Below are 14,472 nucleotides of genomic sequence, written 5' to 3'. Positions count from 1 at the left end.
CAAGCCTTTTAATTTTCAGGATTAAAAAGAGGAACGTTGCCTAATGTTTACACATGATAACACATTATAGGCCCCTCTAATCACTGTCTGCAGACGTCTGTGCTTACCCAGGCTGCTTTTGATCCCCATAAGTCACTAATTTTGACAAATGCACCTGCAATCTTTTAGAAGAAATCCAATGACTTCATTAACTGAACACAAAGCTTTAATTTCTTTCTGGATTTACTTGAGGAAACCGGAGCTTTATTATGATATAAAGTGGCCTACAAAAAAGTAGGCCGTGTGATACAGTTAATCAAAATTCATTCTCGTGCTGTTAATGAGAATATAATTTTATCTCCTCGTGCACTTTATGCATATTAAGTGTGTCAGGAATGTAAAGCTATTCCAGTTAAGCATGAGTAGCCCCAAAGGCTGAGCAGCTTTTCACCTGCGTGTGAAAAGTAAATCTGCTAGGATAGGGTTTACAGGGTGGCCTTTAGATACACTGGTGTTTCACTGTGCAGTTCTTTCAGTTGTGTTTTCTTTCCCCTTTGTAAGCAGGCCTGTCCTCTCTTTTTGTCCCCTTCTGCTCTTTGCCCAGTGAGTGCTGCAGCACTCTCCCAGAGATGCTCTGCCCGAGACAGTGGCTGCCCCCAGGCTTTCCCAGTCTCTCGGCCCTGTCCACCCTGAGTGTTTTCGTGTCAGCACACATCAGTGTTGTTGTCCTTGGTGCGGAGTAATTAACTTAAAGGGGTTTGTCTAGCGTGATAAATTTAGGGAGGCTCTTTGTTACAGGAGGCGGGTAGGAAAAAGCCCTGACAACTCACTCAAAAAAGAGGATCGAGGAGCTTAAAGTGTGTCATGCGGCTTCCAATCAAAGCGCCTGCCATCAGTGTTTCCTGTTGTTATGTGTGAACACAATAGGAGAATCGCTCATTGAGCACGAGTATTGACATGTTAACAATATAACAATGTTAAGTGGGATAAGGAGAGGGGTCCGGGCAACTTTGTAAGGCCAAGGACAGAAGGAGAAGCGGGAGTGAGTTTTCCTTTGCCGGAACGTTTGTCAAATGAAGTGACACACGAGGACACATATTGTTGCTGGCTGGGGCCAAAGAGGGATTGGGATACAGTGCATGTATTAGGATTGGAGCTGGGAGACTGTCTGCTTCTGCCCAAAAAGGAGTGTTATCCACTGTGGGTGAGATTAAGCAGATGAGCAGAATAGTGTGTTGTTATATAAGGTGATCCAGTCCAAAGCTCTTTGACACAAAGCATGTGACAAACAAGCAGATAGTCTGTGATATAATCGGCGTGAAGCGAAAGCTAGCATGATGCTCGGATGACTGACGGTCCAAATCAATTTCCAACTGCGATTTGCCGCTCAGTACAGCGGAGCTATTGTCAGGACGTTTTGTTTTTCACACTCTCTTCTTCTGTTTGTTCAGCAGAAAACAAAGAAGTGGGCAGAAGCACACGAAGTTTCTGTTTCTTTAAACCATAAAACATTATTGAGTAACAGCTCGTAAAACACAAGACGAGCTTCAGTACTTTATTGTTGCTCATCCCCGAAGTTTGGAGGCTTGAGAAAGAAAACCAGGTGATCCTTAATTTCCAAAATGCAGCCCCTATCACGGTTCCTTTACTTCGGGAGTGCCTACATCTTTCACACTTTGTACCCCCAGATTTTAAGCGCTCTGATGAATGTATAGGGGGATTTTTCTATTAAGACATGATGCATTTTTACAAATAAGTTAACTTAAAGTTGTCATTGAGATGGAGGCTGTGAGATAGTTAGTGGACCTCGATTTTTAAACACTTATTTCCGACGTTTTTGCTCATTACACAGCCGAGTAGTCGCCTACTTCTCGTGGCCAGCAAACGGCCCCCTCACATGTGAAATCTGCAGAGTTCCCCCTTTTAATGCACCCTGTCCAGTGTGACACAGTCTGCTTAAATGTACCGTGCTGCAGGGCCTGACGAGGTGCTGCTTGCGCCCTGAGGACACTTGTTGTTGACATAATGGCGCAGCTGCCCCATGTGGACCTTGCTTTGTGGATTACCACAAGTCTGGATTTATTTTCTGATGCTGTAACAACATTATTGTGCACGTTGCTGGATTAGGGCCTCGGGCAGGGAGCCGGTTTGAGGCGAGCTTTTCCAATAAAATGCTCTTTGTTGTGGTGAGAGAATTTTATGGAGCTTTTGGAACGTTTCTTTGTTGTATTTGTTATAAAGCATTTACTCAAATCTATTAAATCTGCCTAATAAATCTGATTTAATCTCACAGTTGTAAAGACTCTTTGTGCTCTGCTTTGCTAAGCGTTGAGCAACTGTTTGAGTAAAAGACACATGTCAGCAGGTCATGTTCTCACTCTGTCATGGAATCTGTGATCACTGCAGCAGAGATCTGACGTGGTCCCTGCTGCTGTTGTGACAGTGTCTTAGCGTCTGGCACGGTGGCGGTCTGTCTCGGCCTGGGAAAAAAAAGACTGACTTACTATTAGAAACGCCTACAAACAAACCCATAACTGTCCTGCTGCACACTCGGCTGCATCACTGTGTGAAATCTCAGTGTGACTAAAAGCGACACATCTCCGGGGACTTTTTTTTCTCCGAATAGAAGAATAAGTGTTGTCTCCTGGTTTGCGGTTATGTAGGCCAATTGTCAAGCCTGGCTGTGAATAGAGCTGCTGATTAGCTGTGGGCATTAAAGGAGGCCAACTCTCTGATGGCTCTATTTTGCCATAATTAATTATCATCATGACACTGACATGCTCGTGGCCACAGCTTTCTGCGGTGGCTGAGGAAGAGTCTGAGTGTCTCATAGTTAATGTATTACAGTGAGAGGGTGCAGAGGAAGAGGCTGGCCAAAAGGGACATAATAAATCTCCATTAGTTTAATCATAATCACTGTACAAAATCAGGATCGTCATTCAGCTGAGCCTGCCTCTGACAGGATATTAAACCGATTTTGAAGGCAGACGGGTCTCACTTGGATTGATGTCACATTAGGGTCTGTCTGAAAGGTGATGAAGTCCGTCTGAATGTCTTTACCTCGGTGCAGGGTCGGCCCCGACTTGCTGCCTCAGCAAGAGTCGCACCGGGTGCTCGTCTACACTCCCGGTTAATTGCAGACTCGTGAATATTTTAGGTCCCCCGAGGAAGCCCCAGACAGGCCTATCATTGTACCTGGATACCAACATCTGAGGTTTAGTGGTCAAGGAAGTGGAAGAATTCAGCCTCACCCTTTCCGAGAGTAAATGTAGGCCTACAGGAGGAAGTACTGGCAGCTCTCGAGGGCGGCAAAGTTTGCCCCTGTGAGTGTGTGTGTGTGTGTAAGTAAGACACCTGTTCTTCTGTGCAGTGTACGAGGTAAAGTGGTCAAAAGCTGGCAGGCCATCAGTACACCAGGCCAGGCATCGCCAGCTGCTCTTGCAGTAAAAGCCATGAATAGCCTTTTTGTTCCTCCATATGAGAAAACTGAAGTAAACATTTGTTTAGAAACTATGCACGGCCTCTCACAATACGTATTCCTGTTAGCTCTTCCATCCACATCCTTAAACTAAGGTTTCCATAGAAAAACCTTAATAGAAAAAAAATGTTTGGCATGTTTATGAGCCTGCGGGCCTCCCCCGGCTCGGTGATCCTCCCTCGTGCTAAGCCTCAGCCCTCCGGTCCTGCAGTCTCAGCTCCCCTCCCTGGTCCCTCTCAAAGGGCCCTCTGTGCTGCTGGCTGGCAGGCCAAGTGTTTATGGAATGTCTCAGCTGCTTGTGGGGTGTGGGGGGAAACGGCTAATGAAATGTTAAGTGTTGTATGAGTTCACCTCTCTCACTACTGACTGACCCATGGAGCTTGTTGTGTCACTGGTCAGAGACTAAATGTTCTCTGGTGGAGTCAGGCGGGGCTGTCAGAATGAATGAGAGGAGAGCACTTTAACATGAGGGAATTTAAACACATCCAATTACCTGTATTCGGCCATTAAAGGGGTGGTCGAGTTATTTATAGTTGCACTTCGGTATAATAAGGAAACACACCTGATATTGTTAAGAATTAAGGCTCTTTGACGGGAGCCAGATCTTATGGCTCCGTTCCTTTCCGAGAGGCGTTCTTTCGAGGTGAGAGAGAAACAGCAGAATAATGTGGGAACAATTAATCAACGTCATTGATTTGCCAATCATTTATGATGCAACTCTGTATGACTACAGAGATGTCAACAAAAAAAGCTTCATGTGGTAATTCTGCGTAAAGGGGAGTGGATCGAGGGCAAGCAGTGAAATTTGGGCTGTAACTATAAAAAGAACGGCTCTCGCCTACGACTCGGTTCCCGTCGTTCGCACAAAAGAGCCGTTCAAAAGAATTGGATCGTTCGCGAACGTCACAACATTAACCCCCGAGACAGATTAAAGCAGCAGAGCCTGAGACTAAAGGTCCCACTCCAAAAAGCCAGCGTCCTGCATTTCCAATAATGCACCTCAGTAGTTTCTGCCGTTAGATCCTCACTGATGCCCGAAAGTTGTCCTTTTAGAAGCCTGATTTCTCCAAGCTCGAGCCAGGAACACCTTGCTGACATCACTATGACATAACCAGGGGTCACTCTCTCTGATTTTACAGCCTGACAAAATAAAAGGTCTACTCAAACTCCGTGTTCCCGATTAATAACACACATTTTCTATTTAAAATTTGTTGGGTCTAAGCCCACGTAACCTTGATGACATCATCAGGGGACATTTTCTCACACTTAATAAAGCACTCCAAGAGCTGTAGCTACTTTTTAAAACTTTTAAAACTTTTTCAAGTCAGCGAAGTGAAACAAATGGTTTCTAATTGATGATTTAGTTAATTCCACTCACACAGTTAGCTTCAAGCTACGTGTTAAAGTCGAGCTGAAACAGCATTTCGAGAGTATCTAGCTTCCGTATCGTAACGTATTTCCAAGTGAAACAGGACGTGCAGGCGGGACATATCATTAGAGGGATTTGATTTGATCGTTGAGAAGTGGGCGTAGACCGACGTTCTCCACAGCGCAGTAGCTAGCTAACTGACCGAGCGTTCTTGGTGCTCTGCGGCTAAATGTTGCAGATTGATTGGTTGAAATTGTTTGGTGCTAACTTACGTAAGCACGCGTGAAATTTAGTTTTACCAGAAGAAAAAATGATCGAATTTTGATATAAGAATACGAAGAAATTGATTTTCTGTATTTTTTTTTGGCGACTTTAAGTCCAAGTGTCTGCTGTTACCAGGCAGATTATGACCAGGCCAAGTGCACCGAAGCACATTAGTTGAGGTCTGTTCACTAATATTTAATTCTATTCAGACATGCAAATGAATATTTGATTATACCTGGAGGTCACTGTCATTTTTTATGTCTGATGACATTTCTTGTGTGTTCATCGTCTGCCCATAATAAGCCGAGTCAGCAGCTGTGTTTGTGCTACAAAGCACAAAGGTAAGACTGTGAAGGTCACGCTCCTGTATGACTTTTAGGTTTATAAATTCAAGCAAGAACAAAATAATTCCCTAATAAAACTTCCAGCTATGACTTAATGACTCCTGCACCACATTACAAGTTCTTTTCTTCCCTTCTGCGTCATCAGACCTGATCTGTGTGTAACCAGTCCGTGCGTGTGCACCATTGTCTATGTTTGTTTTCACAGACTGGAACAATTATTGCACTTTGATTCTCTCCGTTAGGCAGCACATTACACGCAGTAGCCTGACCACCCTGAGCTATTTCAACACGCGCTGATTAGTAGGTGTGCTGGGCTGGGCGGCCCAGTTCTGACCGACACTGCTCAATGACTGGCACTAATTTTAGACTGCCCCCGCGACAGATCAGAGGCGAGTGTTGGTGGGCCTCACCGCCTCCACCGGCCCCCGTGGTTTCGAGGGCCTCCCCACCCAGCAGACACTTCAGATGGCTCACGCTGTAATGACGATGTGTTGGCTAACATTTTTGCCAAAACACACAACTGGTGTCGGCGTTTCAAAAACATATGCCTCACTTACAGCATATGTAAAGGGGCATTCCATCAATTTACGACTCGCAGGGAGCACAACAGCCTGTGAGGCCTGTTTGTTTAATGTTCTGTGGCTCTGTTGAGGCTTTGTCAAGTCTTAAATTACACTTAAGCTACATCATGCGAGTAATCTTCTTGGATTTGGGACGGACTGGATGATAATGTCAGTCTGTTGGTGGGTCTGATAATCCACCCTTTCAGTTCAAAGAGAACTGTCTCAGCCAAAATGTTGGTTTACAGACGTGTGTTCCCCAGAGGATGAATGCTTCTGAGCATGGTGACCTGAGGTCATGAGGTTGGTTTTTAAGAGGAATGTCTCAGCAACTGTCAGACTGATTGCCATGAAATTTAGTGCAAGCATTTGTGTCCCGTTCAAGATGTTTTTTATTTAATTACGATGTTCCCGTGACTTTTCATCTGGCACCAACATTTGTATTTGTTTAACGATTTAGCCTATGAGTAAATGCCTCCATCACTAAAGACATTTCCATCAGTCTCAGCTTTACTTTGTGTTAGGTAGTATTAGCAAATGTTAGCAACATGCTAAACTAAGAGTGTGAACAAGTTAAGAGCTGCAACGGAGGGGGCGCTGGTTTAGCTCAGTTGGTAGAGCAGGCGCCCCATATGCAGAGGCACACTGACGCGCTGATCGCAGGTTCGACTCCCGGCCTGCCGATCCGTTTGGTGCATGTCAACCCCCACTCTCTACTCCCCACATTTCCTGTCTCACCTCATGTAAAAGCCAAAAAAATAATCTTAAGCTTGAGCTGCACAGATAGAATATCAGTTCCAATCGACTGAAGGGCAGAATTAACCGGCGATTCCCAAAAATACCGAACAAAGAGTGAATAGGACTATTGATTCATTACAGAAAGAGCTGGACCTAGAATAGAAGCATCCATAATCCCCCCATTTCACAACCGGGCAGAGGCACTGTGCTGCCCAGCTCGGCGCATTGACTGATCACTGATCGGTGTGTTTTAACAGCTCAAAGGGGACAAACTGCTGCCTGCAATGCTCTGAAAAAGATAGAGACAGAACCAGAGCCCACTTAGAGCTCCCCACTGTGAACATATTGACCATCCACACAAAGAGTCAGCTGATTTTAGGCTCCTGAAAATTAACACCACGCAGCAAATGCCGTCATTGATCCACCTCAGAAATGCTGGAAATGAGATCTATAATTTATCATAGAGCAAAAAAGGTAGAATGAAGGACAGCCTTTCCGTCGCCTCTCTGGTGGCTGTATAGATCTGGAGAGAAAGTTACACCTTTGGGGGAAAAAAAAGCAGCAGAAGATGCCAAAGTGAGATGTTGTTAAAAGCTTAGCACCACTTTATGGCTCCAGCAAATGGATTCTCCTCCAGACTGTGCGGTCGCCGGGGAAACAAAGCGGTGACAGGGAGAGCAGAGAGAGGGGAACGGGCTGAAGGGTGACGGCTGTACGTGGTGACCCCGGCCTGCGGCACGACGATGACAAGTGAAAAAAATCTTTATATATTCATCTGTAATTCATCTGTATTTTAGTGACATGTACAACTTCATACTACAGAGTAGAGATAGACCGATATGGTTTTTTCAGGGCCGATACCGATTATTAGTAGTCAAGGAGGCCGATAACCGATATTTGCAGCCGATATTCATTTGCAGTAAAAGTGAAAATATTGGCGTCAAAATTTTGAATAATACAAACTCCAACACTTAACTTTGTTTAAATGCCTTTAAGCATATGTTTATTAAACAAACAAACAAAAAGCGCAGGGAGTTCCCAGGGTCAGCAGCATCTCTTATAAAGTTAACTGAAAATTTAAATAAATAACTTCCTAAAGTTTTATAAAGTAAATAAAACAAAGTTAAATAAAATTAGCAAAGAAATGAACTTTTTCTCCTCTCCGCCGTGTGTGCGAGCACTCTGCATGCACAGCTTTCACTGCTGATTGGCTGTTACCTGTGCCATGGCTCTGCGTGTAACCAATCAGTGCTGTGGGTGGGACAATGCTGGAGACAGAGTAGTGACTGCAGACAGAGAGGCGCGGCTGCATCAGAGCCAAAATAACCCAGTTTTAAATTTGTCTTATCGGCCGTCGGATTAAAAAAAAAGGCCGATGCCGATATGCATCAAAATATCGGCGGCCGAGTAAAACGTCTGGCTTGACTTGAAAAGGTTTTCTGTCATTCATAAACCAAGCATGAGCTTTCAGTCTCAACATAAAACCAGACATAGTCATAAAATAGAAGAGAAAGCTCCTTCTTCTGTGGGTGCTGTGTGATGCTGTGGTGTAGTGACTACATGATTATCTCTGTGAGAGTGAATCACTGATGCTGTCTCAGCTGCACATCTGTCGCTCTCGCTCTGCCTGTTTATCGTAGTTCATCTCTATGGATTAGGATTAGGGCTGGGAATGTGTCTTTGCTTAGTCATCAATAGGACATCCAACCTGACCGCTGTATTAAACTGCTGTGGTTGTCTTCTGAACATGGCTCTTGTTTACATGCTAGAGGAAGGGAAAATGTTTCATGGTGATTATTCTCCAGGCCTGGAGAGTAAGGAACCAGTTGTTTGGCAGAGTCCTCGTATATCCTTATGTTCTATTTTTAGCCGTGTGGTTGTGTGGGAGAGCAGAGGCAATGTGTGTTTGGTATTAAAAGGTGATTCCAGCTGAAATCTTTCTGTTTTTTCTCTCCCACTGATGTGCAGTAATCTGACATCTGTGAGACCACGGCTGCTGGAAATACAGTCAAATGAAATTCTTGAAAAACGCAGATTTACGGAGATCAGACACAGTCCTAAACCAAATCAGCTTCTCTCTCTGATCCCCGGCTCTGCACAGCTCACGACTGCAGCTGTCGGACTCAGCGATCTTATGTAATGTCATTAGAGTGTATTTGTTACAGCTCTGTTGCACGGTTGAAACCATTTTAAGCTGCAGCGAGTTGGGTTCAGGACATGGAGGAGATACTGTAGAAGTGCCACCCTCCATCCTACTGTGTGATGTCTTATTGGGCAGGTGTGGATTGTTAAAAAGGAAGTAGCATCATTTCTTCATGTGATCTCTAACGTTTAGCGTCTATGCACTCTGTTCTGGAGCATTATTTCTCTTTAACCTCACCCTAACCCAAGGACACGTCAACAGGGCAAATAACATCAGCCAAATCTGGTTTATCAAACATATATTTCTGTCAGCACATGTGTTAGTCAACAAGTAATCATTGTGGTACAGATATGCCATTTCAAAAGGAATTTTCGATTGCAGTTTAATCCGCTTACAAAGCTGTAGCTACCATTGAGGACACAAGGTCGTGTCCTCAGCGGGAAAAAATCGATACACGTGAGGAACGCAGTATTATTTTGATTCTTATAAACACTGTATCAACTTTTAATTAATAGTTAACATGTAAAGATTTAAATTATTTTTCTCAAACTGCACATAAAGTAGTGCTACAGTGTTGGATATTACAGGGGATGTTTGAATACGGATGCAGACTCTTCTTCTGACTGCATCAAGAAGTAAAACATGTGTTTACTCAGGGCGCCGGTTTGGCTCAGTGGTTGAATCGGCGATCATATATAGAGGCTATAGTCCTTGATGCGGCGGCCCCGGGTTCAACTCCTGCCCTCGGCCCTTTGCCGCGTGTCATCCCCACTCTCCCCACTCTCTTCCCCCATTTCGGCCACTATCCACTCTCCTCCCTCTGAAATTAAGGCATAAAAAGTCTACAAAAACTGTTAAAACAGTTTAAAGAATGCAATATATCACATTGCTTACAGTATTGCTATAACATCCCAACATATTGAATCGTAACCTTTGTATCCTGCTACGCATGGTTTCCCTAGATTCTCGTTAATACGCGGTCCTCGTCCTCAGTCATACACCTTTGAAAATGGGGGATTTAATGACAGTTTACAAGACGGTTATACATTCCAGCTTTTGAGGCCTTTTAATGTAGCGGGGATACATTGCTTTTGCAGGTAGCAGAGCCGTTGCAGGGGAGGTGCGAGGCCCGGTGCGGACTTGACGTGCAAGGCTCTGCTCATTGACATGCATGCGCATAAAACAAGCACATAGATATTCCCATCCTAGCTCTGCTGCACGTGTAATCTCGGTGCGCTACATTTTTAGCAAGTAGAATAATGCAGCATCATCATGCTGGAAGTTTTTTCTCAGCACCTGACTCGTGTTTACGAAATCTGTTGCGCTCTCGTGCGGCCGATGGAGCATGCACTACGTAATCTGAAAAAAACCGGAGAAATTTGTTAAAATATTATTTCTAGTAAAAGAACAAAGGAGGGTGCGAATCCAGGGTTGCCAGGTCTGCGGTTTTCCCGCAGTATTGGGCAACTATAGAAGTGTTGCTATAGACACTGTGCGAGGCCCTTTAGAGGCGCAAGGCCCTTTGCTGTTGCACACTTCGCACAGCTCATGCGACAGTTCTGGCAAGTAGTTTGAGGACTTTTAAGAACAGTCTCTGCTTCACTGTATTTGTTAAGACTGTTTCACAATCAGGACAAACAAAGGACATGAAAACAGTTTACACGGACAAACAAGCCCTGTGGGGAAAAACACAAGGGTCTTTACTAAAACAGATTGCATTTTGGGTAACAATAGCTTAAAAGAAATGGTAAAAATCAGTTTCTGGAGGTGGAAGTTTGGCTGAAATGAAAATATGATGAGCAGAGATGAACGTGTGTGTGTACGGAGTGGGCGAGGGAGCTGTTTGTGAAAAGATGACCTTGTGCTGAAAGCCTGTTTCCGCTCTGAAGCCGATGAATAGCTGAATTTTCCGGACAGACCTGCCTAGACACTTCCTCAGTAGCGCTTGTGATCACTAGAACAACGCTGGACACTGAAGAACCTTTATGAAGTCTCTGTTTTTATAACTATAGAGAGGCTAAACCAGCCCTGTCCCTTTAAAACACCTTTAAGAAACCCTCCTGTTATCCGTCTTTATAATGTTTGTCCAAACTGTTTTTCCCTGGAAGCAGATAGTCGGTGGTTCGGAGGCCGCTGCCTGAGAGAGGATGTGTTATTCACCCAGTGTCGCGGCTGATCTATAATCTCTCTAGAACACAGAGTGGCCTTTCACATGGACTTCCCCTGTGCTCTGAAGCTGTTTGGCCTGCAGTATTCTCTTCCTAGAGCAGTCAATACAGCTCACTGCCTCTCTGCCGGGCCCAGCGTGTTTGTTTGAGCCCTTTGTCACGGCCTCTGTGGATGTCATCCTGTCAGTCTGCCTGTGTTTCCAGGCCTCTCCAGGGTGACTCGGCTTTATCCACCCCCTGGTTTCCGGAATCCTCTCTTTCCTGTTTTCAAGCTGAGAGGAACCAGTTTTGGAGCCTCCTCTTATCATACTTTTTTCCATATCGCTAGACATGTCTGCTGTTCGAGATCTCTATCCTGCTTCTGCCAGCCGTCACATCCTTGCCGCCGATAATGATGATAATAATGACGATAAGTGTTGTTGAGTCAGGGGCAGCTGACAGTAATTACAGCTTACAGAGCTTGTTGATCCTCATCTTCAGGTTGTCATAAGAGTCTGAAATCACAGGGATGACGAGCACAACATATATGTCTGACTTGTTAGGTGTTACTCTTGTTACAGGTATGTGGTCGCTGTTAGCAGGGTGTGAAACATTTGAGCTTCTAGTCCCAGACTGAGCCTGAAGCAGTCTTTTGATCAGTAGACTCATAAAGTGAGTATGATAGCAGGTTACAGTAGTGCCCTTCACATCGCCCATGATCCTTAGCTGAAGAGACCCTCTGAACAACAAGGCTGGCATCAGCAGTGAGTGCATTTTCTCCAGCTTATCCAATCGCCTGGCAAGAGCCGTCTGTGGCTGGCGCAGGCACTGTGGTAGATTTGTGACAGGTTTATGGAGGTAACAAGAGGTTTGATATTAAGAGAGGTGCTTGTTAGAGACCGCACGCTAACGGTGTGTCAGCTTATAACAACATTTTACTGGTTTTAGCAGGAAAAAAGAGCCATCATATCAACAACGCACTGATGGAGATACTTACCCTGAACTAAACCTGACATTATATAACTGCTTACTCCTTGTTTTTCTGCATAATGACACATTATTGATGTGTGTAGCGGTATATGAAAGTCACATTAACTTATCTTGTGTTAAAACATTAAAACACAGAGGTAGGTAGTAAAACAACAACATAGAGGAGTATTGGACCCTCAGTATTCGGCCTTTTGTTAGACATGAAAGTCCTTTTTCAAGTTAGCTGGCTTGATGTGCAGAGGATGGAAGAAATGACAGCATTATCTTACAATATAGTAACATCGGTCATTGTCAGATTAACCCTGGAGCAAGATGAACAAGGGGCCCCTACTTACCCCTCACTTTTACACTATTGCCCTCAAGATGTCATCATGTTAAGTCCAACAGCAGACCACAGAGAGCAGCTTCCTGATAAACTGTGCGTCACATTAGGGTAATGAATAAATAAATCACCTTTTTATTTAGGAATATGCACCATGTAATCATAATGTAAACTACAATGATTAGCATATTGTAACATTATAAAGTTGTTTAATTCACCGAAACATAAGCATTGATTTGGAGTATTTTTTGTCCTCCTGATGAATGTAAGTCCAGGACTATTCCTGTTCAGCTTTTGGTCTAAACAAGCTGCTGAGGGAAACATAGGGCTCATCAGCTGCCAAATGCTCCACTATGTTCACCAGTTAGTTCAGTGTAGTTGGCTGCTGTGCTGGTAGTATACAGGGGTTTACCTACTGCTGCGTGCTGCGTATGGATTCATGTGACAGCTGCCTTCGGGGGTGTCACTATGAGTGACACGTAATCACTGAAATATTGTTCATTTGAAAAATATCGATCAGTGCAGCTTTAAGGCCTCGATCGTTTCAGTTCATATCGTCATTTATTGGTGCAAATACCCAAAGCAAAATGTTGCAGCTTCAGAGCTGCTGAAAACATTTGGAAATCCATCCTTGAATCCAGCATGTGAGCAGGTAGCAAGTTAAAATGAACACCTCTGAGCACAAGAGGTCCCAGAGGGAGTCATCCCAAAGGGATCAATAAAGTTGAGTCTAAGTCTAAGTCTAAGTCTAAGGTCTCAAAATTCATCCTCTATCCAATAAGTATGTATGACCAGGTTATTATTATAAATGTTACTATATTGTGAATGAGTTTCTGTTTTTGTCCTGAGCTTAAAATGCATGATTACATCATCACTTCTGAGGTTGTAGTGAACTGTGAAACGCTGTGGCGTCTTAACCACCTTCAGATATCAGTTCCTAAATAGCTTTTCAGCCGCACATGCTTTAATCTCAATTGGCCCAGTGTTAGAATAAAACCAGAGAAGGATATTTCATTTTGCTGCTTGATGTTTCTCCATGTTTAATTCAACTTTACAGTTTCATGACCAATAAAGTGACTTTTGTTTCTCACAGAGGCTCCCTACAACGAGACCTCTTCGTCTTACGGCTATGACCTGGAGCCCTCAGACGAGCACCAGCCCGGCCACGACTCTCTGTCCTTCACGGGGTCTCCGTCCTCATCGCCCAGACTCCGCTCCAAGAGCCGGAGCAGCCGCGACACCCAGTCCTCAGGCTCTCTGGAGTCCACGCTGTCGGTAATGTAACCTGGTTAACCCCCACCAACACGTCTGATAACTTGTGTTCGCAGTGCTGCCTCCATCTTTCTCTGGCTCCTCCGGCTGCTGTTCCCCGTCTACTGCACTGTCCTCACTCCACGCGCCATTACAGTGCCGGGCTTTGCTTCTCCTACTGTCTGTGTGTTGGTGTAAAAGTGCCAAATCAATCCCAAAAATCTTCCTAATTGATAAAACAAAGGAAGTGCATTTGTTAAAGCCCACAGTTTACTTTGAGGTCGTGTTACTTTCATCAATTTATATAAATATTTCTTGCATTTGCACCAAAATCGATTTGAAGTCGATCCAAAGAAACTTGTCGCCTCTTTTGCGTTTTAGACGGAGTGCAAGTGTTCCACTAGATTACACCAACATTTCCTACAAACATCATTCTTCCTGTTGCAAAGAGGATATTGCGTCTTGTTATTCCACTCCTGTGCTGCTGCATGTGCATAAAAGTTCTGCAGACACCCTGATAAGCTTAAATCTGTGTGTAAGTGGGTTTACACAGCTTCCCCTTCATGTTCTGTGCAAACAAAAACACCACTACAGAAATCTGACTGGAGGCAGAAATATAACATGCCATGCACAGGCTCCTAGTCTTCTCAGCAGTTGTTTAGATTGTGAAGTGATTAAAATAATCTGTCATTATTAATATTGTGTGACAGTCCTCAGACATCTGCCGAGATGGCAAACTTACCAGGTATATAATGCACAGAGGGGCGCTCCAGTGATTTGATTTTTCACTCTGCAAAGATGGAGGACTTGTGAGAGACAGATTTAAGAACAATGGTCAACAGAAGCCACAGAGGACAGAGCTTCACTTTGACTCTTTGACCTAGTAA

At 44.2% G+C, this 14,472-nt stretch overlaps 1 protein-coding gene across 1 annotated transcript in view; it reads left to right on the top strand.

The window, feature by feature from the left end:
* Positions 1-14,472, top strand: part of LOC138609865 (breakpoint cluster region protein) — a 37,620-nt gene that overhangs the window by 2,054 nt on the left and 21,094 nt on the right. Inside the window, exon 2 of the mRNA XM_069682535.1 lies at positions 13,428-13,609. Coding sequence (XP_069538636.1) covers positions 13,428-13,609 — 182 coding nt within the window. The remainder of the gene's footprint in view (positions 1-13,427; positions 13,610-14,472) is intronic.

Source organism: Semicossyphus pulcher, unplaced genomic scaffold, assembly GCF_022749685.1.
Source record: "Semicossyphus pulcher isolate SPU_LCO1_2020_fin unplaced genomic scaffold, fSemPul1.0.p SCAF_6, whole genome shotgun sequence".
In the NCBI taxonomy this organism is placed as follows: domain Eukaryota; kingdom Metazoa; phylum Chordata; class Actinopteri; order Labriformes; family Labridae; genus Semicossyphus; species Semicossyphus pulcher.
The sequence above is the reverse complement of the archived record's forward strand: the minus strand, read 5'-3'. Positions and strand labels throughout refer to the sequence as shown.